This window comes from Rhinolophus sinicus, linkage group LG02, assembly GCF_036562045.2.
Source record: "Rhinolophus sinicus isolate RSC01 linkage group LG02, ASM3656204v1, whole genome shotgun sequence".
NCBI classification, from domain to species: domain Eukaryota; kingdom Metazoa; phylum Chordata; class Mammalia; order Chiroptera; family Rhinolophidae; genus Rhinolophus; species Rhinolophus sinicus.
Genome location: NC_133752.1, coordinates 160,985,671 through 161,009,578, shown reverse-complemented (window position 1 = coordinate 161,009,578; position 23,908 = coordinate 160,985,671). Strand labels below are relative to the sequence as shown.

General features: G+C 38.0%; 1 protein-coding gene across 2 annotated transcripts in view; it reads right to left on the bottom strand.

Moving 5' to 3' along the window:
- The window catches only part of TMTC1 (transmembrane O-mannosyltransferase targeting cadherins 1), a 231,062-nt gene that overhangs the window by 44,334 nt on the left and 162,820 nt on the right, over window positions 1–23,908 (bottom strand). The window contains exons 11-12 of one of the 2 annotated variants that reach the window (XM_074325860.1): window positions 20,345–20,458; window positions 5,235–5,378 (exon numbers count right to left, since the gene is read on the bottom strand). In XM_074325860.1, coding sequence (XP_074181961.1) covers window positions 5,235–5,378; window positions 20,345–20,458 — 258 coding nt within the window. The remainder of the gene's footprint in view (window positions 1–5,234; window positions 5,379–20,344; window positions 20,459–23,908) is intronic. The other variant, XM_074325861.1, reaches the window with a different exon arrangement.

Sequence of the window (23,908 nt, the reverse complement as noted above, 5' to 3'; positions counted from 1 at the left end):
AGTAATGAATACTGAGGGCAAAAATAAAAAAGATTGACAACACCAAATGTAAGGATGTGAAGCAAAGGGATCTGTCACATTGTTGATGGAGTAGAAAGTGGTACAATTAGTTTGAAGGCTGGAAGAGTAGATGTTCATGCAGGTGTGAGTACTAGTCTTATGAACGAGGCAAGACAATTATTCCTCCCTTGGAAGAGTAAAAGAAGAGAGAGTCTGTGAACATGCAGGAAATTTTGAGGTAGGCACAAGGGAACCTGCAAAAATTCACCTTGAATAACTTGAACAGTCTCAGTAAACGTAAGGGATGATGTCATCTTCTGGGTGTGTATATGGGCACCGAGGAGGAGGGGAACAAAGGATTCAAGTGTTAGGAAAACAGGAAATATTTGGGAGATGGTGTAATAAAATAAAGGATGAATCTCTAACAGTTCTAACCCCCGATCCCGTTATTTCCTACAATGCTGTCTTCAGAGTTTTGTAAGGGTCCTAGTCAACATAGATTTGTGCTCTTCACCTCCACTACTTGATAGGATGAAGTTCTATGGCATATATTCCCAACAGAGGTGAAAATTGCTTCTTGGAGGACAGGTGGTGCAGTGAAAAATCATCTTAGATATTACAGTGATTTGCGGTATCTCAATGCTCATCCCTACCTAAGAAATCTTATTCTTGAGTATTTAATTAGGGCGGGGAGGGGTGATTAGGAAAAAAATAAAAGGCATCTGGGATGGCAGGGGTGGTGTGATAATGAAAAAGGTTGAGAAATACAGGTCTAGGGAAAGCAAAATTCAGGCAGTGGAGGTACCTTTGGTTGGGGGGTCTGCTCAGGCAAGTAAATAACAGTCAAGTGTGAAGAAATCTAAGTTGATGTCACATACATCACTGAAATAGATCAGATAAATTAGAGATAGAATTATAAATTATGAACATGACAATCAGAGAGAACAGAGGTTCTAACAACAGTAAAGAGCAGGGCCAGCAGGAATGAGAAGAAACTCGCCATGAAAGGCATGTCAACATGAAGGTCTTAAAAGAAGACAACTGAACACAGAGAAGATCTAGGAGGTGGCAGGTCATAATCTTGATCCTGTCAATAGGTCAGTAGGAGTGACAGAGGGGGGAATGGGAAAGGTGGGCAGAGGTTAAGAGGTTAAGATCAAATGAGGAACATTTCAGAATTCAGGTACTAAAGGATGAAAAGGTCTGCATAATTAAAAAGCCCATGGCGGGTGACTGGGTGGCTCAGTTGGTTAGAGCGCGAGCTCTGAACAACAGGGTTCCCGGTTCGATTCCCACATGGGCAAGTGAGCTGTGCCCTCCACAACTAGATTGAAGACAATGAGCTGCGGTTGAGCCTCCGGAGGGCCAGCTCAGTTGGTTAGAGTGTGAGCTCTCAACAACAAGGTTGCCAGTTCAATTCCCACATGGGATGGTGGGCTGTGCCCCTTGCAACTAAAGATTGAAAATGGCAACTGGACTTGGAGCTGAGCTGCACCCTCTACTACTAGATTGAAGGACAATGACTTGGAGCTGATGGGCCCTGGAGAAACACACTGTTGCCCAATAAAATTAATATATATATATATATATATATATATATATATATATTTTTTTTTTTTTTTTTTTTTTTTTTTTTTTTAAATAAAAGCCCATGGCATGGCCATGTTGATGAATGCCCAAGGCAGAGGAGAACTGGAGGATCCTGGAGTGAAGATGGCAGAGGAATTGGGTGATTGATGTAATTCCTGAATTCACCTAAGATGGCAGCACAGGTTGGCAGAAAGGGTAAGTCATTGCTCTGCTCGAGTCGCTGAGGATGATGTGAAAATGTGCAAAAGACTAAGATACCAGTGAGGAGGATGGAGTTGGTGTTAATGAGATGCTGGATGCGGCTTCTAAAAATTGGGAGGAGACCTGGAGAGAGATGGGCATGAGTTGGATAAAGGTAAGGGGGAGAAACTGTAATAGGGTTGAGACTCAGGTAAGTAAATTTGGAGGTAACCTGGAGTAATAGGTCACCATAGCGGTGCGGAGTGGGATTTCACTCCAAGGGGAGGATGCAGAACTTGCCCACTCAAAGTTGACATCCTAATGTGGTGGGAGGAAACTCAAAACATTTTTCTTTATCCGGTGGGCTGGCATTCTGGAACCTCTGGGGCTTCAGTTAAAAAGTAGAGAAGGGGAAACCTGTCGTGAGTGTATAAACTTCCTTTTTATGAAATAAAAGGGGGTGTGGCTAGTGCCAAAGCTATAAGAAAATTTATTGCTAACATTTAAATTTGTTTCAAAGATAATGGTTACCCTTCTTTCTGTGTTCTTTTATTCTCTAGATATTCAATTTTGTATAAGACAATCAAATGTATGCTCTTACCAAATTCATCTTCTATATAGTTCAATTATTGGACATTCTATCTTCTTCTGAGCTTTAATTACAAGATTTATTGTAACACTCATATAATATCTCTATCCTATCATGAGTGGAAGATAGTTTTGGCAATTAGGGAAGTATATGATTCTTTAAGAAGTTCTTTTCATATTTTGTTTTAGTAACAAACACCAGCAACTATTTTAGCCAAGCAGTCACAGAAATATTTTCTGATGCCCTGAATATAAATATTCTATTATATTCTTTTGAGCCATTAGGACTCATGCTCTTTTCATCCATGAAAAGTTTATGCTAATCTTACTTATTTTCTTTTACATTTTAGGTTACAGCAAGGCCAACAATAATTAATATGAATTAAGAATGCTGGCATAGAAAGCTGTTCCTTATCAATCTGTCACACTGTAAATGTGCTGTACAGAATCATAATTGATTAGCTTTGAAATCCAGTGAAATGGTCTTGAAAGAGGCCAAATATATTTGGGTAACACTCAGTGAAGTCTACTGCTATGAACAAGTCTAAAGCTATCTGTCATATAATTCCAAGAATGCAAATGAAATTTGTCCTCAGTGCTGTAAGATTTCTGAGATGGTCTGACAGAATCATATCTCATTTAGAGCTTCTGGACTGGACAAAGACTCACATTTCTCTCAAAGTCAAGGTCATTAATAAAGGTCTGTGCTATATAATAGCAGCGACTAACCACATGTGGTTATTGAGCCCTTGAAATATGACTAGTCTGAGATGTCCTGTAAGTGGAAAACATACACTGGATTTCAAAGATTAATTATAAAAAAGAATGCACACTATCACATTAATATTTCTACATGTTTATTTTAAAGCTAATTTTTTAATATTAATTATGTGTTAAAAGGATAATATTTTGGATATAGTGGTGTTAAATAAAATATTTTATTAAAGTTAATTTCACCTTTTTAATGTTTTGACAGATTGCCACCTGAAAATTTTAAATTACAGATTCTGGCTCTCATATTTCCACAGGACAGCACTGCTCTAGGCTGTACCCCAGTTTTGAGGTGAGCCACAAGAGGGCAGTCGAGTGTGGTGATGAAGGGCCTGGGTACTAGGTTAGATCTAGGTTCAATTCCGTCTTCTATTTCCTCACTAAGGAACCTTGGCACATTATTTCTCCAGTCTAAACTGTTCATCTCTAAAGAGATAATTTGGGTTCTTAGAATGAGCATTAAGTTCTAGATTATTGAAAAAGGCACAATTTAAAAAAGTTTGCTGCCTAATGAGAAACAAATAGGGTATACATCTTAAAGAGTAAAATGGATCAAAGAAAACCAAATTAAAAATATTATCTTCTTTTAGCCTTTGACTCATTGCTACTTAGTAGAAGAAATAAACTCATAGAGTAAAATAAAAGCACCCTATTGACCTGTAAGTGTAATAGTTATCTACAATAATTCGATTTCATTCTCCCTACAACTTTTGATTTGTTCTTATTTTTAAAGGGAGCTCACTCATACTAAAATGGCTTTTCTGTCCCAGTGTTTAATTCTTCTTCATTCTTACTGTTTTTCATCATTCTCAATTTTTATCAAGTTTTAACAATAAATTATCTAATTTGAAAATTTGAGTTTATTTAGCTTTTGCTGATTTATACTTTTAGTTTTTCCATTTTAATTGTACTTTCCTTGCTTTTATTTACTTGTGTGTAGTAGTTGTTTGATTTTGTGTTCCAGTGTATGAATAAAGCCATTCCTAAACTTAAAACTCCAACCAGGATGGCATCTTATACAATATTAGATCTTTCTGTGATTAACTCACCTCAACGCTCTGTTCAAATGGAATTAGATAAAATCATGCATTAACATACACATTAGGACAAAGGACTTATATGTATACGTAAAATTCAAGGGCAAACAGGAAGAAGGTGCATCATGTGTTACCGAGGCCATTGAAACAATCCTATTAGTGCTAATACTATTAGCCTTACAGGTTCCAAAAGTGTTCTCTAGTAGGGTAGATTCAGTGTGTGAATTGTCAGCATCTTAACAAGTACAGATAAGTATATCACAACTGATTGTAACCATTTTCACCTTTTAATTTCCATTTCTAATGTTCAACCTTTTTTTTTTTTTAAGTTTAGAAGTTAAATTCCATAACTACCAACATTTTCACCTCTATTATTGCCACTGCTATCATTACCAGCACCATTACCAATGTGCTTAGAATTTACATTAATGAAAAAGTACGATGCAAAAGTACCCCCTTTGTTTTAGGCTTCTGTGACACTAATAGCACTATTAACCTTTTATAGGGCAGTGAGGGAAAAGCCAACACCAGTGATTATGCCGGGGAGGTCTTCCTAAGAGCAAGAGTTACTCTAATCATTATTCCTCTCTTTGTTTCTTGTGGTTACGTCATTTGGTTACACCTTTAAGAGCAGACAGCTTTTCCTAGACCAGCGTGTTCCACAAAGTAGATTCATGAAATAGTTGGGAAATAACCTACCAAAAAAGATTGATTAGGGAAATGCTGTATTTTATTCCCTTCTTGAGGATGTGCAGGGCATTTAGCATGCAATAAAGGAACTATTAATATCTTCTCAGCATTGCCTGCTTATTTGAACCATGTAAATCATTCCCCCATTCCTACAATCTATGAACATCTCCCAGGACTAACACTTACATAAAGACACTCTGGAAAATACTTATTTTGACTTATAAGGGATAGAATTAATTCAGATGAATATTACACCCCTCCAAAGCTTGAAATCCCTAATTATTCCACTTTTGGAAGAGGAGACAACAGCACAACCAAGTAAGGGAAGGATTTCTGGGAATCACAGGCTGCCTGATCAAAGGTACATGTTCTACTCACTTAAGGAGATTCCCAAGATTGAAAAGAGCGCGGTTGTGCTGTGGGTTTAGCTGGAGAGCCTTCTGATAGTACATCTTTGCCTCTGCTGTGTCTCTCATCAGCGTTGCAAGGTTGTTCAGGGCACTTGCATGGCGCGGATACAGCCTGAAAAATGAGAAATACTAAGCCATTGGTTGTTCTAAAACTTCTAAGCTGGGCACAGTTTGCTTGTTCTTCACCGCCCTCCCCCAGGCATGCCACGACCAAAATGACACATTGAATCTTCCTTTATTGTAATGAGATGTGTATGCCAAATCTTTTTTATCCAATTATATTGAGATATAATTGACATAAGTCATCTGTCACTGTGTAAGTTTACGGTATGCAGCATAAGGATTTGACTTCTACATATTGTGAAATGATTGCCACAAGAAGTTTAGTTAATATCTATCATCTCATATAGATTTTAAAAAAGAAAAAAAATGTTTTTTTCCCTTGTGATAGGAGTTCTTCTGTTTCCCCGAAAATAAGACCTAGACAGACCATCAGCTCTACTGCGTCTTTTGGAGCAAAAATTAATATAAGACCTGGTATTATATTATATTGTATTACACTACACCCAGTATTATATTGTATTATATTATATTATATTATATTATATTATATTATATTATATTATACCTGGTATTATATTATATTTATTATATTATATTGTAATATAGTATACCTGGTCTTCTATTATAGTGAAATAAGACCAGGTCTTATATTAATTTTTGCTCCAAAAGTCGCATTAGAACTGATTGTTCATTTAGGTCTTATTTTTGGGAAAACATGGTACTTGCTTAATGTTCATGTACACCGTACAGCAGTGTTAACTATAGTCATCACATTGTACGTTACATCCCCAGTATTCATTTATCTTACAACTGGGAGCTTGTATCTTTTGACCACTTTTATCCAATTCCCAAACTTCGGTAACCATCAATCTGATCTTGATTTCCATGAGTTTGGGTTTTTTTTAGATTCCACATGTAGGGGAGATCATACAGTACAGTAAATCCTCACACAGTGTTGCCAATAGATTCTGTGACTTGAAGTGAAATGACAATTTTACCATAAGCTAACTGCTATAAACAAGAGCTAAGACATCGAGGACCTGCTGTATGTCTTTCTCTGTCTGACTTATTTCACTTAGCATAATGCCCTCAAGGTCCACCCAAGTTGTTGTAAATGGCGGGATTTCCTTCTTTCTTATGGCTGAATAATATATCATTTTGTGTTTGTGTGTGTGTGTGTGTGTGTGTGTGTGTGTGTGTGTGTATAAAATGTATACATATATACATACATATATATACACATTCATATACACTGGGGGTGCCAAAAAATGTACACATTTTAAGAGATGTTATCTATCTATTATTTTTTGAAGTTGAATTGAATTGCTGTAGCAATGTGTAATATGACAATGTCCATTCAAAAGATCGCATTAATCAAATGAATGCTAGTGTCATTCACTGTATTACAATTTTAATAGTTTTTTTCTTTCTTAAAATGTGTATACATTTTTTTGGCACCCTCGGTATATTTATACCACAGCTTCTTTACACGTCTTCTGTTTCCATGTCTTGGCTTTGTAAATAACGCTGCTATGAAAATTGGGTTGCAGATACCACTCTGACATAGTGTTTTCATTTCCTTTGGATATATTCCAAGAATTGAAAATGCTGGATCATATGACAGCTTTATTTTTATTTTATTTTTTTTGAGGAACCTCCATACTGTTTTCCATAGTGGCTGTACCAATTTACATTCCAACAGTGCACAAGGGTTCACTTTTATATCCACATCCTCACCAGCACTTGCTGCTTCTTGTTGTTCTATTTTAATATTAGTCATTCTAATAGGTGCGAGATGATATCTCATTGTGTTTTTAATTTTCTCTGATGATTAATGATGTTGAACATCTTTTCACGTACCTGTTGACAATCTATCTGTCTTCTTTGAAAAAATGTCTATTCAGATCTTCTGCCCATTTTTTAATTGGATTTTTTTTGTTGAGTTCTATGAGTTCTTATATATTTTGGATATTAACCCTTTATCAGATATATGATTTGCAAATATTTTTTCCCATTCCGTAGGTTTCCTTTCCATTTTGTCAATGGTTTCCTTTGCTTTTCCATTTGATGTAGTCCCACTTGTTTACTTTTCCTATTATTGCCTTTGCTTTTGGTGTCAAATCCAAGGCATCATTGCCAAGACTGATGTCAAGGAGCTGACAGCCTATGTTTTCTTCTAGGAGTTTTATGGTTTCAGGTCTTATATTGAAATTTTTAATCCATTTGGAGTTAATGTTTTGTGCCTGGTATAAGATAATGGTCCAGTTACATTCTTTTGCATGTGGCCATCCAATTTTCCCAGTACCATTTATCGAACAGATTGTCTTTTCTTCATTCTTGGCTCCTTTGTAGTAAATTAATTTATCATATATATGTGGGTTTATTTCTGGGCTCTCTATGCTGTTCAGTTGACCAATATGTCCTCTTTAATAACAATACCATACTGCTTTGACTACTATAGCTTGGTAATATAGTTTTAAATCAGGGTGCACGATGTCTCCAGCTTTGCTCTTCTTTCTTATGTCAAATCTTTGGTCAATTATTTTTGCAGCTGTACACATATAAATAAAGCCAGGATGCACATAGGCCACTTAATGGTAAAAGTAAATAACTCCCAAATAGTACAAAAATAAATAGTATGTGAATCTACCAGAGTTAAATAAATTTTAGTTCTTTGGAGCCTATAATTACTTTCAACTTCCTTTGACAGAAAATCCTCATGGCCTCAGGTGCTGAGTTTCTGTCCTGGTGGGACTGCTGACCAGCTGCCTCTACAGTCCTCACTACTTACACCAGATGCTGGGAGTACCTTGGATGAAGCATCTTCATAAACACATTTGGACTGAAGCATCAGTTAGACCACCATTATTGAGAAAAGGTGACACATAATATCTCCCCATAAAAATAAACTTTATCCCACAAGTGGCTGTCCATCTTGACTTTCTTTCTCCATTTTATCTGATCGCCCCCTCCGACTGTAATTTGGTACTACTGGGCCTGATACAGTTCTCAGAATGAAAAGTCTGACAAACACTTAAAAATCAAAAATTAAATAATGCACAATCAATGAAAATAACATTCCTAACGTTCAAAAGCAAATATGGAGGTTTGCTATATATCAGTAAACCAAATTTGTCTGATTAAGAAAAGAAGTGAATCAATTTACTTCCTTAAGGCGGAACTGTGAAGGCCAATCAGCACAGCTACACAGTTTAGCTGTTTCTGCTCCATTTCGAGCGGACATATTTCGCAGTCTAAGAGGCTCTCTCCATCTCTGTCACCCAGAGTACTCTGTCTGAATAAGCCTGTGAAGCTGGCTTTTAATATAGAAAAGCCAAGCTAATGCCCAAGTAATAAAAATAGGATCTGTACTTGTCAAGTCTCTTGACAAACAGATGCCATGTTTGCCCGCTCCTACCCTGTTCTACACCTTCTAAGAAAATCAATTTAAGTTTGGGACAGCAGGGGTTGCTATTAAAAGGCCAAAAAGACAAGTTGCGTAACTTTTTTTTTTTTTAAATATTTGTGTCACCAGAGCTTCCTAAGTTTATTTGCCCCTGAAAACCTTCCTCCCCTACTTCCTTACCGAACAGTTATGAACATCCCTCACAACTGGTATTTTTAAGACATTCTGGCCAATGCTCCTCTTGACTGACTAGGAATAGCATCAATTCAGGTGCATGTTATATTCTCCCACAGCTTAAAAATCCTAAATTTTCACAATGGCTTTGGAGGCTGTAGGGAAAGATATATTATGAGAGGAAGTTGGAGAAAAGAAAACACACCAGCCCAGACACTCTTGTTTGCTTCTCTCTCATCCTTAATTAGCAAAGACAATTAGAGGGTCCCTGATACTACCCCTTAAAACCCAATCTCACAGTTCCTGAGGGATAGCAAGTTCTGGGTGCTCTGAGATGCCACTGCAGGATATCAAAGCTATGATGACAGACCAAAAGAAAAAAAAAAACAAAAAAACAAATATTCTTCTACCTGTACATTCACTCCATGCCTGGAAAACTTGTGTCTAAGAATTAGTTGGGAAGTGGTTACGGAGAGCACATCACAGCTAGGGCTCAAATTCTTCTAAAAAAAAAAAATTGTTTTTCTTTGATGTTGAACAAAGCTCTCTCTGATTTCCAAATGATTTAAGAGGTGTCCAGTGAACATGGTGAGAGCAATTCTCATTGTTTCCCAGAATACAAATAGTAATAAAAAGCATCCTGGGACACCTGCTTCTCAGAAGAGGCAATTTCTTAAAACTTGATCTTTTCCTTATTTCTTTAGGCTTTGGAGTCCTCAAAATAAATGTCTGAGGTGAAAGCACAAACCATGGAAAAGGGAAGTCTAAATTCAATACGAGCTTCCACAATGGGCTGGCTCCCCATGTGTAAAAGCTCTTGTCCGCACTGGCAAGCAGCTGGCCCTCTCTGGCTGGCGCTCAGCCCATCTTTTCGGACTTTATATTCACTCACGATCCCACTGCCATTTAAATGAATGGCATGTACTTTCAAAGTTCACTGACTACAAGGGGCTTCCCCTCTCTCTCTCTTTTAAATCAGAAACAGAATATAAATCCACACTGAAGTCCCCAAAACAAAAATAAGTACTGAGAAGGAAAAGAAAGAGAAACACACATAAGCACTATGAGGGAAAGGCCTTTCGTATGCCTTGTGCTCCAAGGCTACAGAACCATGAAGCTTAGGAGAAGGCTTCTTGGCCAGCTACAGTCAGAAAAGAGGCTCTGTGTTAATTAAACAGAGTCCCAATCCTTCCAAGAAGGAGATTACTGGCATTTACAATGATTTGCTGAATCTATTACCATGCACAACCCTCCACCTGGAAACTGAATAGATGTTGTTTATTCCTAGTAATAGTAAGGGTCTGCTAGCAACGTCCTCTCTCACTGGTTATCTGATTAGGTTCACCTAATCGCAAGTGAGCACTGCATTATTTATGAAACTAAGTTGACTTTCATTAAAAGGATCCTTTAACAACCAGGTCAGAAAAAAAAAAATCACTTTTTTAAAAGTTTTTTTATTTTGATTTTTCTATACATTTTCTTAAAACAGATCCTTTGATGTACTGAAGACCTACACAAGGACAAAATTTATTTTGTGTGTTTACTTTTTAAATAAACTTGTGTTTGAATTGGCTTGGCTCTAAGTCAATCCTGAGGTCTCCAGGAGAGGAATTTTCTTTTGGAAAGATGAATAATTTAAGAGATGTCTATGTTGCCACATGAATTGTCAGAATAAATAAAGGCCATCTTGACTTTGAATTCTACAGGTATGTTTTACAAAAGCTCTTTTCCCCATCTCAAAAAACTTCAACAAAAGCTTCACTGAGCTGGAGCAGAGTGGTGATTGTCGGGCCTACTTTTTTAAGACCAATGTGAACAGTCATTGGATTTTCTTTCTCACAGTTTTATTCAACATTTGCATTGTCTACGAGTGCTCCTCAGACATTATTATTTTGGTGAATTAAACTCTTAAAATTTATTACAGAGAAAATGTGTTATATTGTCAAATAGCTCTGGGGTATAAGGAAGTCTATTTTTTTTCTCCTTAAAAAAGAAATCTAGGTACACAGATACAGTTCTCTGAGCAGAAGAGAATTTTTCTGATGTATTCGGTAATTTACATTCTTGATAAACATATCTATTTGAGCATGTAAGGGGTTCTTACATTTTATCTATCAGCTCTTCCTTAAGCAGAATTAATACAGTAGGTAGTTAAGAACATTATTATTCCTCTCCATTCCCAGTTATCTTCTCTGGGAAGAATCAACATCAATAACATAGCAACAGGAAGTAGTCACTGGGAGAAACAGTAGCCTAAGTGAAAAACAGAAGACAGGAGCGAAAGAAAATGGGTCCCAAAGGACCTGGGATGTATTCATGATACCTTGACATTTTAGAGAGCTTTTTCATACCTTATCTCACTTAGCCTTCCTAAGTTTAAAAGTAGAATTATTGTACTATTTTATAATTGAGGAAAGGGAGGCTGGGAGAAATTAATAATAGATTATTTAAAATCAAACAAGTTTTTTCAGAAGTACTTGTGTTTTTAAGGCAGATGGTTCCTGTCAATCTATTTATTTTCCCAAACAACACCAGTCATTCCATCTTTGGAAAATAAACACAAATTAGAGCTTCCAGTTGGAGTAATTTCTCCTTTTTTCCTTTAACCAATCCATTCAACTATGATCTTATAGAAACTGGTCCTCAGTGACCGAAGTGAAATAAACTCAGGAAGCATGGTCACTGAGATTCTTATTCACTGAAAAAAAATTGTCTCCTGTCAGATAAAATAATTATGGTATCTCTGGAAAGCACAGTATTACGGAAAGTAATCTAAAATCAACAACACTCAGTAAGTGTGAAAGATGTATATATATATATGCTCTCTTATACATGGTTCTTAAGCTTTAACTACAATTAAAGATCTAAAGACATAAGATATACATATACGACTAAAGTTTGGTTTTATATTTTCTTTCAGTCATTTACTTTAAATTTTGTACAATCTGTCCAAACTTAAGGACGCTGATATTTTTTCATTTGAGTACTTTGAAAGGCATTTCATTGTTTTAAGTAACATTGTATCACATGTTCCAGTTTGCAATTTCCTTTCAGAATATACACACCCTGATTTATTTGTCTGATTCTCATTCCACACATTAATTTATTTGAGGTTAATGTTAAGGTCACATGTTTATTTTCTATTTCCTGTTGAGGAAAAAACACTCCAAAAGAAAAGCATGACTGGGTAAAAAACAAACTATAAAACCTGCATCTCGCTGGACTAAAAAATACCCAACATAAACTTCATTTCAGGAGTCAACAGCATATTTTCAAACATAATTAGTCTCTGGCATTCTTAAGTGCCTGGTTCCTTTGTGTTATAAAATTTGAATCATCACATCACTAAATTACACCCAGGTGACATTGATTACTGGTCTGCTTCTTTAATTATTTAAAATCGCCATTAACACCCAGCAAATGTCTTGCCAATTCCTTTTTGCAATGTACTCCTTCCCATCCATTACAGACAGCCTTGGGAAAAAACCTCAAACACAATTTAGGGAAATGTGACACACTCTCCGAAGAGGGACCAACTAAATAATTTGACCTCTCACAATGGATGACCTCCAGCAGTAATCCAGAAGGACTCCACCCAACTGATTTGATTTTCTAAGACAATTTAAAGTAAAACCAGGGCTTTCTGATGCCCTCAGGAAATGGCTGAATTTTCCTGATTCCTGAGAATTTACCTCTAGAGTTTGGGGAATGTATTGAATTAAACACTTCTCTGATCTTCTAATTATAGAAAATGATGAACATAATTTAACCTTTCCCAGAGGCTTCGGTGATCGTGACGAACTTTAGTTTTTGTGGCAGATGAATGGGAATTGCTTTGGTGGAGTGGAAAAATAACTATGTGGAGCCAGAAGTCATGGGTGACTTTCTAGCTCTGTGATTTTGAATGTATGTCTGTGCTTTAGTTTGCCTTCTCTATAACAATATGATTATTAACATATTGACCTCTGAGAACAAGTTGGCTTGGATGTAAACAAATGAGATCATACCATCATACCTGTTACACTGCATACCTTTAATGTTTTGGGGCCAGCTGCAGGACGTCTGGGTGGTTTTACTAAGCTCCCTCCATAGCCATAATGAAGCCATGACAGGCTGAATCTGCCAGCTCTCCTTCTCTCATATGGATTGCTATCCTCCAAAAAAAATAATTTTCTTCACTGCGGTTCATGGCCTTTGACTGCCCTTATCAGTCAAAACAACATCCATTATTTCTTCATGGCTAACCCAGTGAACATTGAAGTCTTCCTGTATCCGTCTGTTTCTCCCATACTGTGGGTTCTCAGATGTGAAGGACACATGACCCTCTCCATTTTAACAATGTAGGAATGTTCTTTGTCAAGCACTCACTCCAAAGCCTGTCAATCCTTCATCATCTGAAGCAAATGATCCCCACAGGCTCCAGAGCAATTTCCTCCAAGCTTTTTTGATATGCTCAACACCAAATGGAATTCCAGACACGAACAATTTTAAAAGCCACATCCAAGGTTATAAGGAGATTCAAAGTCCTGTGTGACAGATCGATGAGCTTGTGGAAAACTTATGGTAAAAACAGTTCGTAGCATGAAGGACACTCTGGTTGTTGGATCAACTTAGATAAAACAGTCGTGGGCAGGAAAAATGTGTCCATTTCCTAATCAATAACTACCAACCAAGGAGATCATGACAAGTGGGGAAGGAAGGAAGTGCATTTCCCCGGTAGGCACCTCGGGCATCACCCCAGACATGATGGGCAGCAGCTAGGGATGTCAAACATCTTGCAATGCATCAAACAGTCCTGCATAATGAAGAATTGTTACACCTAAACTGTCGACCACTCTCCCAGTGAGAAACACTGCTTGTCCTTATGGAGTTGTCCTCTGAATCTAAGGGGGCCTGTGTTGTAGATTTTATGCTTATATTAATTCAGTCTTTCTTTCAACAAACATTTATTGAGCACCTACAATGTGCCAGGCCCTCTGCTAAGGGCCCACAGCAGACGGTGATCAATGCAGTGGAGAAAAATGAAGCAAAGAAGGGGAATAGGGTATGTTGGGGGTGGCTGGACTTTTAAGTAGGGTGATCAGGTAGGCCTCAGGGACAAGATGCCATTATGTGAGGAGTCCTGAAGGAAGGGAGGGAGGCAGCCATTTAGAGAAGAAAAGCATTCTGGGAAGAGAGAATGACAAATGTGGAGTCTCCGAAATAGGAATGTGACGTGACTGGTGTATGCCTGAGGTCTACATGGCTGGAGTTGAGTGAAGAAGAACAGTAGTAGGAGGGGAGGCTGGGAAGCAAGGGGGGCAGGCTGTACAGGGAGTAAAGACTGCTACAGGGGCTTTGAGTTTCACCATGAACGAGATGGGAGCCAGCGGCGTGTTCTGAGCACAGATTGCTAGGAGTGGAATATCTCTGTGCTGCTGTGTTGAGCACAGATTGAAGGGGAGCAGGGAGAGGTGAAAACGGGGAGACCAGAGACCGGAACATACTGCAATAATCTAGGTGAGAGATGATGGGTACTGGAGGTGGAGAGAAGGGGTTCGATTTTGGATACATTAACATTTACTGAGTTTATCATTGCCAGACATTTAGACACTGCTTTAAGCCTTTTGTGTGAATTATCTTGTAATATTCCACCCCAAAGAAGTAAGTAATGCCACTATTTTCATTTTAACAGAAAACCTAAATGATATTTACTTATATAAGAAATCATAAACTAAGCTGATGCAGTGGATGCTGTACAGCTTAAACCACCCAGATAAGTCTAAGACACTTGGTCCCCCAGCTGCTGAGAGCTCAAAGCCCAGTTCTCTGGGCATTGCTCTCAGCCTCAAAGAATTGCCTCACTCAAGGGTACCCTCTCTGCCCCGGGGGCAGTGTGTAGTTGCTAAGAGGGTATAAAGGTTCCGTCTCGTGCCTCCATTCAGGACAACTCTGAGGGCCCATCCAGAGCTCCCTATAGAATCAGCTGAAGTCTCCTAGGAAATGTTCTGCATCTCAGTGTGTCCCTCTGCACACCTTCCTTCCCTGGCTTCCTTCCCTGGTGTTCCGGAGAGCACTTTTGAATAAATTTCCTGCACGCAAATCTCTGCCTCCGATTCTGTTTCCTGGGGAACCACAGCGAGGTTGTGAAGTGAAACAATGGTATAAAGCGGAAAAAAAGACAGAAAGTGAAATATTTTTAAATATAAATTATGAAACTTTTATTTGGAAATTTAGTCTATAAGTATTTCCACAATGTCACTAAAATTCTTTTTTCTAAATGAAATAATGTTTAGTTTCTTAAATTTAATGAAGAAAACTGTGAGATAATTAACAAAACTAATATATAGTGAAAATATAATTTCATCAACAAGAGAAACAAAAATAATTTCAAGTGTCTGCTTGTAATACTGGAAAGCACATTTGGACTTTTACAAACGAAAGTACCACACCAGTGGAAGGACCCATCTCCACTTGTAAAAGCGGCTAACGAATAGTATTGGAATTTTAATTATTTCCAGAAATACATAGCAGCTGGTATCCAAGGACACCCGAACTCATGAGAGTTATTTTAAATGCTTATTCAAAATTGACTGTGTAAAGGACTTTCTAAGTAAACCCTGATTTAAAAAAAAAAAAGTTCAAACTCCACCAGTTTTATAGATAGCATTTTTCAAAGGAATTATAATAAAGTAATCTTACTGATATACTCAGGACATTAATGAACAGTGGGTTAATTAGACATGGTTAGATTTCTTTAGAATCTAATAATATGGGATTTCTTCCATTTTTATTACTTCCCTTTTCCCCACATGTACTTATTGTAGTCTAATGGAATCTCCTTGCAGCATTCCAGTTATCCACATAGGAGGGAACATAAAGAATGATATCAAGGGATGCTACAATCATAACAAGTCTCTATTTTATGAATTAAAAAATTCCAATCAGAAAGCTTTTCTCATGTGTTAGTCAATTAAATAACAAGTGGAGAATTTTTTGCACAGGGGCATTAAAAGCACATTCTTTCCCTTGTAGTTATGCCCATAGAAAAGAGCCTAGTCAGGGACTTCAATTCCTTTTGAATAGTTTTCTCTCCCTTCATATCTTCCATTTAAAATATCAATAACAGATATATTAGGAGTGGGCAAGGCCTCTCTAAGGCTCCCATGGCTGCCCAAACACACTTGAGTACCCACAGGGCAAAGTATTCCATCTCCTGCACAATAGGATTATGGGAAGGGATAAATCTTAGATGATTTACTGTGTATTTCATGTTGAAACCACACTTGTGAAAAGAAAATAGTCGTCGGGGTGACTGAGGATCACAGCCCTTTTACAGGATGGAATCCTGCACCTGGTATCCGAGAACCTGGGACACATCAGCAAATCTGGGTGTGGGGAGGGATTATTATAGAAGGGTGGGAGGAAGAGGGCACCTAAGTGAACAAATGTTCAGGGAACATGGGACAATTTGCTTCTTACAGTGGAGAGACCTTCCTGACCTACCTGGACAAAGGCAAACTCTATTCTCATTCCCAAGTGCAGGGTTCTTGATGACTAGCCCATTAAGCCATCCAGTAATTGAGTCTTGCAAGGAATTTAAATATAAGATTAAAAATAGATTCCGTGACTTTATTATCTATTGTGAAAACTGTATTACAAACAGACTCTAATTTTGTTGTCAGATTTTCAGATGTTCTCTATTCTCTGTAAAACATATTGGTAGATACCCAGAACTTAACAAACTTTCTCTGTAAGCCTGGGTGGGCTCTTTTGCTCCCTTGGGTTGAGTTGCATGACTGACTGCTAAGAGTCTATTGTGTTTTTTTAACAAATTTACTCCAGTTGCAGTTTAATATAGTGAAATATCTTTCAAACTGATCAAATATAAATGCAAAAATGTGCGTTGTTATTTCTATGAAAATCAAGCAAATACTTTGGAAATACTTTAAAAAGGGAAGTTGCTCAAAAATTGCTGTTGAATTAGATGTGAGTGAGGTCTGGAAAAAACTGGAGGAGAAAAATCTCAAATAATCTTTAAAATTTTATTCTTTTTAAAGTATCAAAACTGATCATTATACAAATGAATTATGGGATGTGGTTTTGCAGATTCTAATCTGAAGTCTCTAACTCAAAGGAAAGGATTTGGTTTGGTATTAGAAGATTGGTGAACGGATGTACCTGTGACATTTTAAGGTATAATCAAACATTCAAGAGTGTGCATAATTTGTTTTATAACTCTCCATTTGTAACTGACTTTTTATGCTAATCAACAAACCATGGGTCAATCAAGTACACATTCAATGTCTTCTGCACTTCATCCAGGCAGGACAACTGTCCTTTTGGATTTATGGGATGAGGCATTTCGTGGGAGAGCTTGTGCAGGAAGGACTGAGATATTGGGAAGGCTCTAGACTTTCTACTCCCACCACGTGAGGTGGAATGGTAGAAACCTTCCTCAGGGTAACTGTGTGGTCAGGAAGCTTTGGAGGCATCTGGCAGATCTACCAGTGGTCTTCTGATTCTCTAGTGTATAGAATCTCAAGCTTTATAGAACCCAGAATAAACACAAGAGGTGTAAACATGAGAGCTGCCTTTCACAGCAAAGCAAACACTTGTGTTTGTTGACAAAGATAATATCCCTTTTAACCCTGTTGTCCCTAATCACTCTCTTTCTTCTTTATGCAAATAAAGGAAACATAAGATACACTAAAGTTGAAATAAGGGTGGAGCAATTGGGAGGGGGAGGAATGCCTGTCTCAGCAACTTCCACAAAGAAATAGCAATATCAAAATAAGGGCAATCTTTCAGTCACCTAGGAAAAATAATCATCAAAATGATGAACAGTCCTGGTATTTTCCTTTTCTCTCTAACACAGGGTGACAATTTATTTAAATAAAAACAACACCCACATCTATTGAAAATTCACCACGGAAGTATCCACACAAAAATGATGATACTTTAAATCAGAAGTATTTTGAGCCTGGTCTGAGAGGGTGAACTATTTCACTAATTGCTGTGCAGTATATTTATAGCTTTAATTGTTTTTCCCCATTTCTCAAGGGATATGTTTCTTCCAGAAGCACAGTGGCTGAACCAAACATTTATTTTTGTTTCAAGGGAAAGAAGCAGAAGTACCCAACCAGCTACTATATATAATTCAGTAAAATCAGCTGCCAGAGAATTTTGCTTAATTTATACCTTTGCCCCAAGCTGTACCTTAGGGTCTGCCATAATTTTCTTTCTGAACTGGAGAAAAAATAGTCTGTTAGAATAAAACAAATTTAAGAAGATACTGATACACTTCCTTCCAACCAATGTTTCATGCAAACTTACTGCTCTTTTACTCCTTTCAAGAATGCCACCTAAAATCGTTGAAACATTAATGGTTAAAGCCAAATCACACTTTATGTGTATCCTTGAAGGAATATGCCCTTTAAAAAATGATACTTCCTCATTGCAAAAGTAATACATGTTCATTGTGAAACATCTGAAGCACAAAAGAAAATATAAAGAAAAAACCATTCAACCATAATCTCACCAACCAGAGATAAGCATTATAAACGTTTGGGTAAGCTGTCTTCCAGTAAAAAGAATATACTTGTTTAAAATCTTAAAACTATCTTTTATTTCTTAATAAATATTTTAATTCCTCAATAAAAAAACTTTGTTACAAGTATTCTTCCAGGACTTACATTTCTTATAATGTTTGGAAAAGTATTTGATAGCAAACTTGATATGACAGTTGAAAGTTTTTGCCATCCTGAATATTAAGTAACAGGTTCTAAAGTCTAAAAGGTTTTGACTGATGACAATACAGTCATGTAGTACATTGTTCGAAAGGACAATTTTTCAAATCAGGTCAGTTGCTTTAAGAATGACAATTTCAGGGCCGTCCTGGTGGCTCAGGTGGTTAGAGCTCTATGCTCCTAACTTCAAAGGCTGCTGGTTTGATTCCCACATGGGCCATGGGCTCTCAACCACAAGGTTGCTGTTGCTGGTTCAACTCCTTGAGTCCCACAAGGGATGGTGGGATCCGCCCCCTGCAACTAAGATTGAACAGGGCACCTTGAGCTGAGCTGCCTCCCAGATGGCTCAGTTGGTTGGAGCATGGGCTCTCAACCACAAGGTTGCCAGTTCAATTCCTCGTGTCCCTCAAGGGATGGTGGGCAGCACCCCCTGCAAATAAGATTGAACATGGCACCTTGAGCTGAGCTGCCGCTGAGCTCCCGGATGGCTCAGTTGGTTGGAGTGCGTCCTCTCAACCACAAGGTTGCCGGTTCGACTCCCACAAGGGATGGTGGGCTGCGCCCCCTGCAACTAGAAAACGGCAACTGGACCCGGAGCTGAGCTGTGCCCGCCACAACTAGACTGAAAGGACAACAACTTGGAAAAAAGGCCGGGAAGTACACACTGTTCCCAATAAAGTCCTGTTCCCCTTCCTCAATAAAATCTTAAGAAAAAAAAAAAAAAAGAATGACAATTTCAAACTAAGCTTTGAAACAATCCTAGTTGGCGGTTCAGTGAAATACATGATTTGTTTGGTTTATATATTTTTAAGCAGGTCCGTAAGTGGAACAGTACCAGAAAGTTCAAACAAATGTAGGCGAATCATTGGGCGCATGAAAAGCTCTTCAGAAACTTGTGAGCCTCATAGTATTCAACAAAAGAGAGGATTCACCTTGCTTTATTTTGCCCACATGTGGAGATTCCAAGGATGTGTTTAGTGATCATGTCTTCATGTGTTCCAGGTTAAATATGTTTGTTACCTGGGACCTCTTAGTAAAAAACATCTGAACGTTAGAGTTACAATTTAAATGAGTACCTAAGAGCAATAAAGACTGCCACTAGTAATGCAGAACTTAAATTTTTAGTTCCTCTTGAAGTCATATCTAAAGCCATGTGTGGCATACTCTCTTCTAGTGGATGCGTACAAGGAGAGTGTCAGGGCAGCTTATAGGTAAAAATATTTGTGATACACACCCCCTCTTTAGCATATTCTCAACATGGCAATCAGTATCTTCTCATTTTCTTTCTATTTAATATAACCATCAGGACATTTCATTTCTACACCCAAATGTCTTCATATGAATCCTTTCAGACAGTGGAAAGGCTAGAGTGGGAACAATTCACTGGAGCAAATATTCTGAGAACTTACGAGTATATTTTTAACAACCAACTCCTATTTGCCGGCATATATGTATTCAACTGAGCATCACTTCATTGCATAAAGTGTAGCAGGGAAATTTTACAGGAAAACACCAAGAGTTATAAGTAAAGTAGGGCAACCACACTTATAACAGACTTGAACACTGAGCCATAAGACTCAGAGTCCAAAATCAATATCACCTCCAAAGAGAGGTTCATTATTAAGAGAAACAAACAACGCCCCCCAACCCCTAATACTGGGACCTGACAAGCAGGACAGTGACACCCTTATGATGTATGGTGCTTACTTGAGGGCCGTTCTGTAGTGGTAGATCGCTTCCCTGTTCCGACCTTGATCCTTCAGGAAATTGGCGTAGTTGTAGTGAACCTTGGCATTATGGGGCAGAGTTTGAACTCCAGACCTAAAATTAATAATAATAAAAATTAATAATAAGACAATGAGCCACCAAGAGTATTGAATGTTATCAGTCTCTTTCACGTTTCACTCAGTTTCGTGACCCTGCCTTTGAAATGTCCATTGCATCCATCTAAGCTGAGTCTTTGAAAATTTGTTAAGTTACATGAGTTGCTAAACATTCTTTGAAAAACAATGAAGGTTGTGTACAATTAAACAAACATGTTAACTGCACGTGAAGCAGAGGTGGCAGGTCGTGGTGATAGATGATTCTTTGGAGGACAACCCTGCATGCTCAGGTTAATTCAATTTTTCCTTCATTCCCTTACAGCCTGCCTTAAAAAAAAAAAAAATGAAATAGTCTACAAAAATTAAGCATTACTGGAGGGATGATTGTAGACTGGTTTCCCTACTATGTTTTATTAGAAATTAACATTTTCCATGGATTAAGTCTGGGCTAATTGTTTTTAAAAAATATATGTGGGTATAATTATTCTATGGGTTGCAGATAGGACATGAGGTTTTGCTCAGAAAGGTTAAAAACCTTGCTAATATGGTCACTTTTATCCTGCTTCGGGTGCTATAACAAAATACCTGGGGAACCCCTACAGGGTAACACCAAAGCTCAGAAGATGATACAAAGAGTGAGTCGGGACAGGAGGGCATCAGTTTGTCATTTGTATCTGCCTCACAAGCTTAACCTGCTCAATATAATACAGCTGAGAAGTGGCACATTTGGGCTTCCGAACCAAGGAGTTTGGCTCTAGAGTTCCTGTTCGCTCACCTGCCAAGATGTAATGGCAGGGGGAATGATGAAAGTAGATGGGTTTAAGGGTTACTTAGAAAGAAAATTCCTGGAACTTATACGGATTGAATGCAGGAGAGCAGCTGATAACAGAGAGGAAAGAGAAAGAATGATAATTCTGGACAATTACACTTCAATGCACCATTTCTTCCATCTAACATGTTTCTGTTTATTTTTTAATTGAAAGGTAAGATTAATAGGGGAACTTCATACAAAGTGTTAAAACCTGTTGGGGGAATTCGTTAGGGCATTGTAACTTTTGTGGAACTTTTATTGAAATAATAGCCCCTAGGACCAGCAAACATTGCCCCACTTAAAGTCCACTGGCTGGACACTTGAGGAACTCTCCAGAGGAGAGAATTTACAGGGAGTGCAGGAAGCTAGAGACCAACCCAAGGACAACAGATCATCCAGAAGCAGCAGATTCCAAACTTACGTACAGCTGCTTGGGTGATTTCCAAGGTACGGCAGGTAGCTAGGATCCTTCCTTCCTTCCTTCCTTCCTTCCTTCCTTCCTTCCTTCCTTCCTTCCTTCCTTCCTTCCTCCCTCCCTCCCTCCCTCCCTCCCTCCCTCTCTCTCTCTCCATCTCTCTCTCTCATAGGGTGTGGCTGAAAACAGATTGACCATAAATTTCTAGCAGGAGCAGTTAGAGCCCTGACCTTCTTCCCTCCCCTGCACAGCCAGGTGACTTTTTCAACTATTCATTGTTCCCTATCCCAGCAGACGGCAGGGGGTTTGCTTTCTAGAAAAGCCGAATCAGACAGATCCTGCTCTCAGGAACAAATACAGTTGAAGTCAGGGGGAAGAACTGTTACCTCAAAGATAGATTAAGTGAAAATCGTGTATTCTAAACATGGGGAGCCCCCCAGTTTTTTGCCTGTGTAAAGCTCTCTGAATAATGGGAGCCAGGATTAGACTCCCCCAGGGAGGAGACTGGAAGAATCCTCTCCTCTCAGTGGAAACTGACCCAAGACAAAGAGTTACGAATGCTGACATTTGGGTGCTCAGTGAAATCATCAGTTTCCTTCAATCACGCTGTGATGAGGCCCACCGGCTGACACACAGAGCTAGGATTTTGATGTAATATTTAAAATGGCCGTTGCCCAAAGTGAATTTAGTCACAGGGGCAGTATCTGGGTCAATGGGATAATAATGACTTTAAAACAATCTAACTTCTATCCAGGGAAATTTCTGATTTTTTTCTATCTAGAAATAAATAGTGAATGATAACAGGTAGGTTTTTAAAGACAACTTTGATTTCAGCATGGATATAACTGGCATATTTATTGGACTTGGTCCTTCCCTCTCTATTACCGTGTTTCCCCAAAAATAAGACATAGCCAGCCAATCAAATCTAATGTGTCTTTTGGAGCAAAAATTAATATAAGACCCAGTCTAATTTTACTATAATATAAGACTGGGTCTATAATATAATATAATATAATATAATATAATATAATATAATATAATATAATATAATACCAGGTTTTATATTAATTTTTACTCCAAAAGACGCATTTGAGCTGATTGTCCGGCTAGGTCTTATTTTCGGGGAAATACAGTAGCATAGCTGCTCTAAGTTATATTTCACTGAGGAAAAGACAATTAGGCCTGTGGAAACACGGCCTTGCTGAGATCAGGGCATTGTCCTGTGATGGCAAGAGGAAGTAATGATATTCATAATAGGCAAGCAGAAGTGGGTGGAGTAACCTAAGTCCTAAGAACACACTGCTTCTCCCATTGTTGTTTATGTTCTCTCTGGTTTTTTTCTGCTGTGTTTTTCCAGGCTCCCATTTTACAATGAACAGTTTGTTTAAAAAAAAAAAAAAAAAAAAAGGCAAAGAAACAGCCGGCCAAAGGCAAAAGTTTCCATGTAGCTGCAACTGGCCAGGTTGCTCTTCCCCTAGGGCCAGGCCATTCTCCTTAGTTTGCTCTCTTGGTGCTCTGATTTAGTACTCCCAACTGTTTTAATGGAAACATGCAGCCCTACACATATTTACTCCACAAGGAAATGTAGTAGTCATAAATTATATGGCTGGATCCCAAACCCTATTAATAATTACAATGATTATGAAAAAAAGCTCCCTTTCAACTCAAGATGAAGTTAATTCATGCACTTTGTATTTTTCCTTCACACCCTGCATTTGCAGGAGACTGAAAAGTAACAGAAGTCACACAAAAAAGCCACTTCTGTAGGGTATATCTCCAAGTTTGTAGAACATCAATTTGTTTTGTTGGCATTAGTGGACAACAGGTCAGGAGCACCACCCCCAAATTCCTGATTAGAAAACAAACATTAAAAAAAAAAAAAAAAGTGCAGTGTTCAGCCAGAGGTTAACAGGAAAAGAAAAGTAAGAAGAACGTGTGGTTCTGTTTTGACCGGCTTTAACCCGAGGTTCCACAATGCCACACTTAGAATTTGCTCATTCTGAATCAAGCACTGGGCTAAGCACCCATTTCCATGGAGTATTTCATTTCATCCCTTCAACAATCTATCAGAGGGGTAATCTTAATGTACCTCCCATATTATAGATAAGAATATTGAAGCTTACAGAGATGAAGACCTCTCTCTAAGGTTACAGATCTAGTAAGTAGTTGAGCAGAGATTGCAACCAAGGCTAGTACATGGTCAGAATCATTGCTAACGTTGA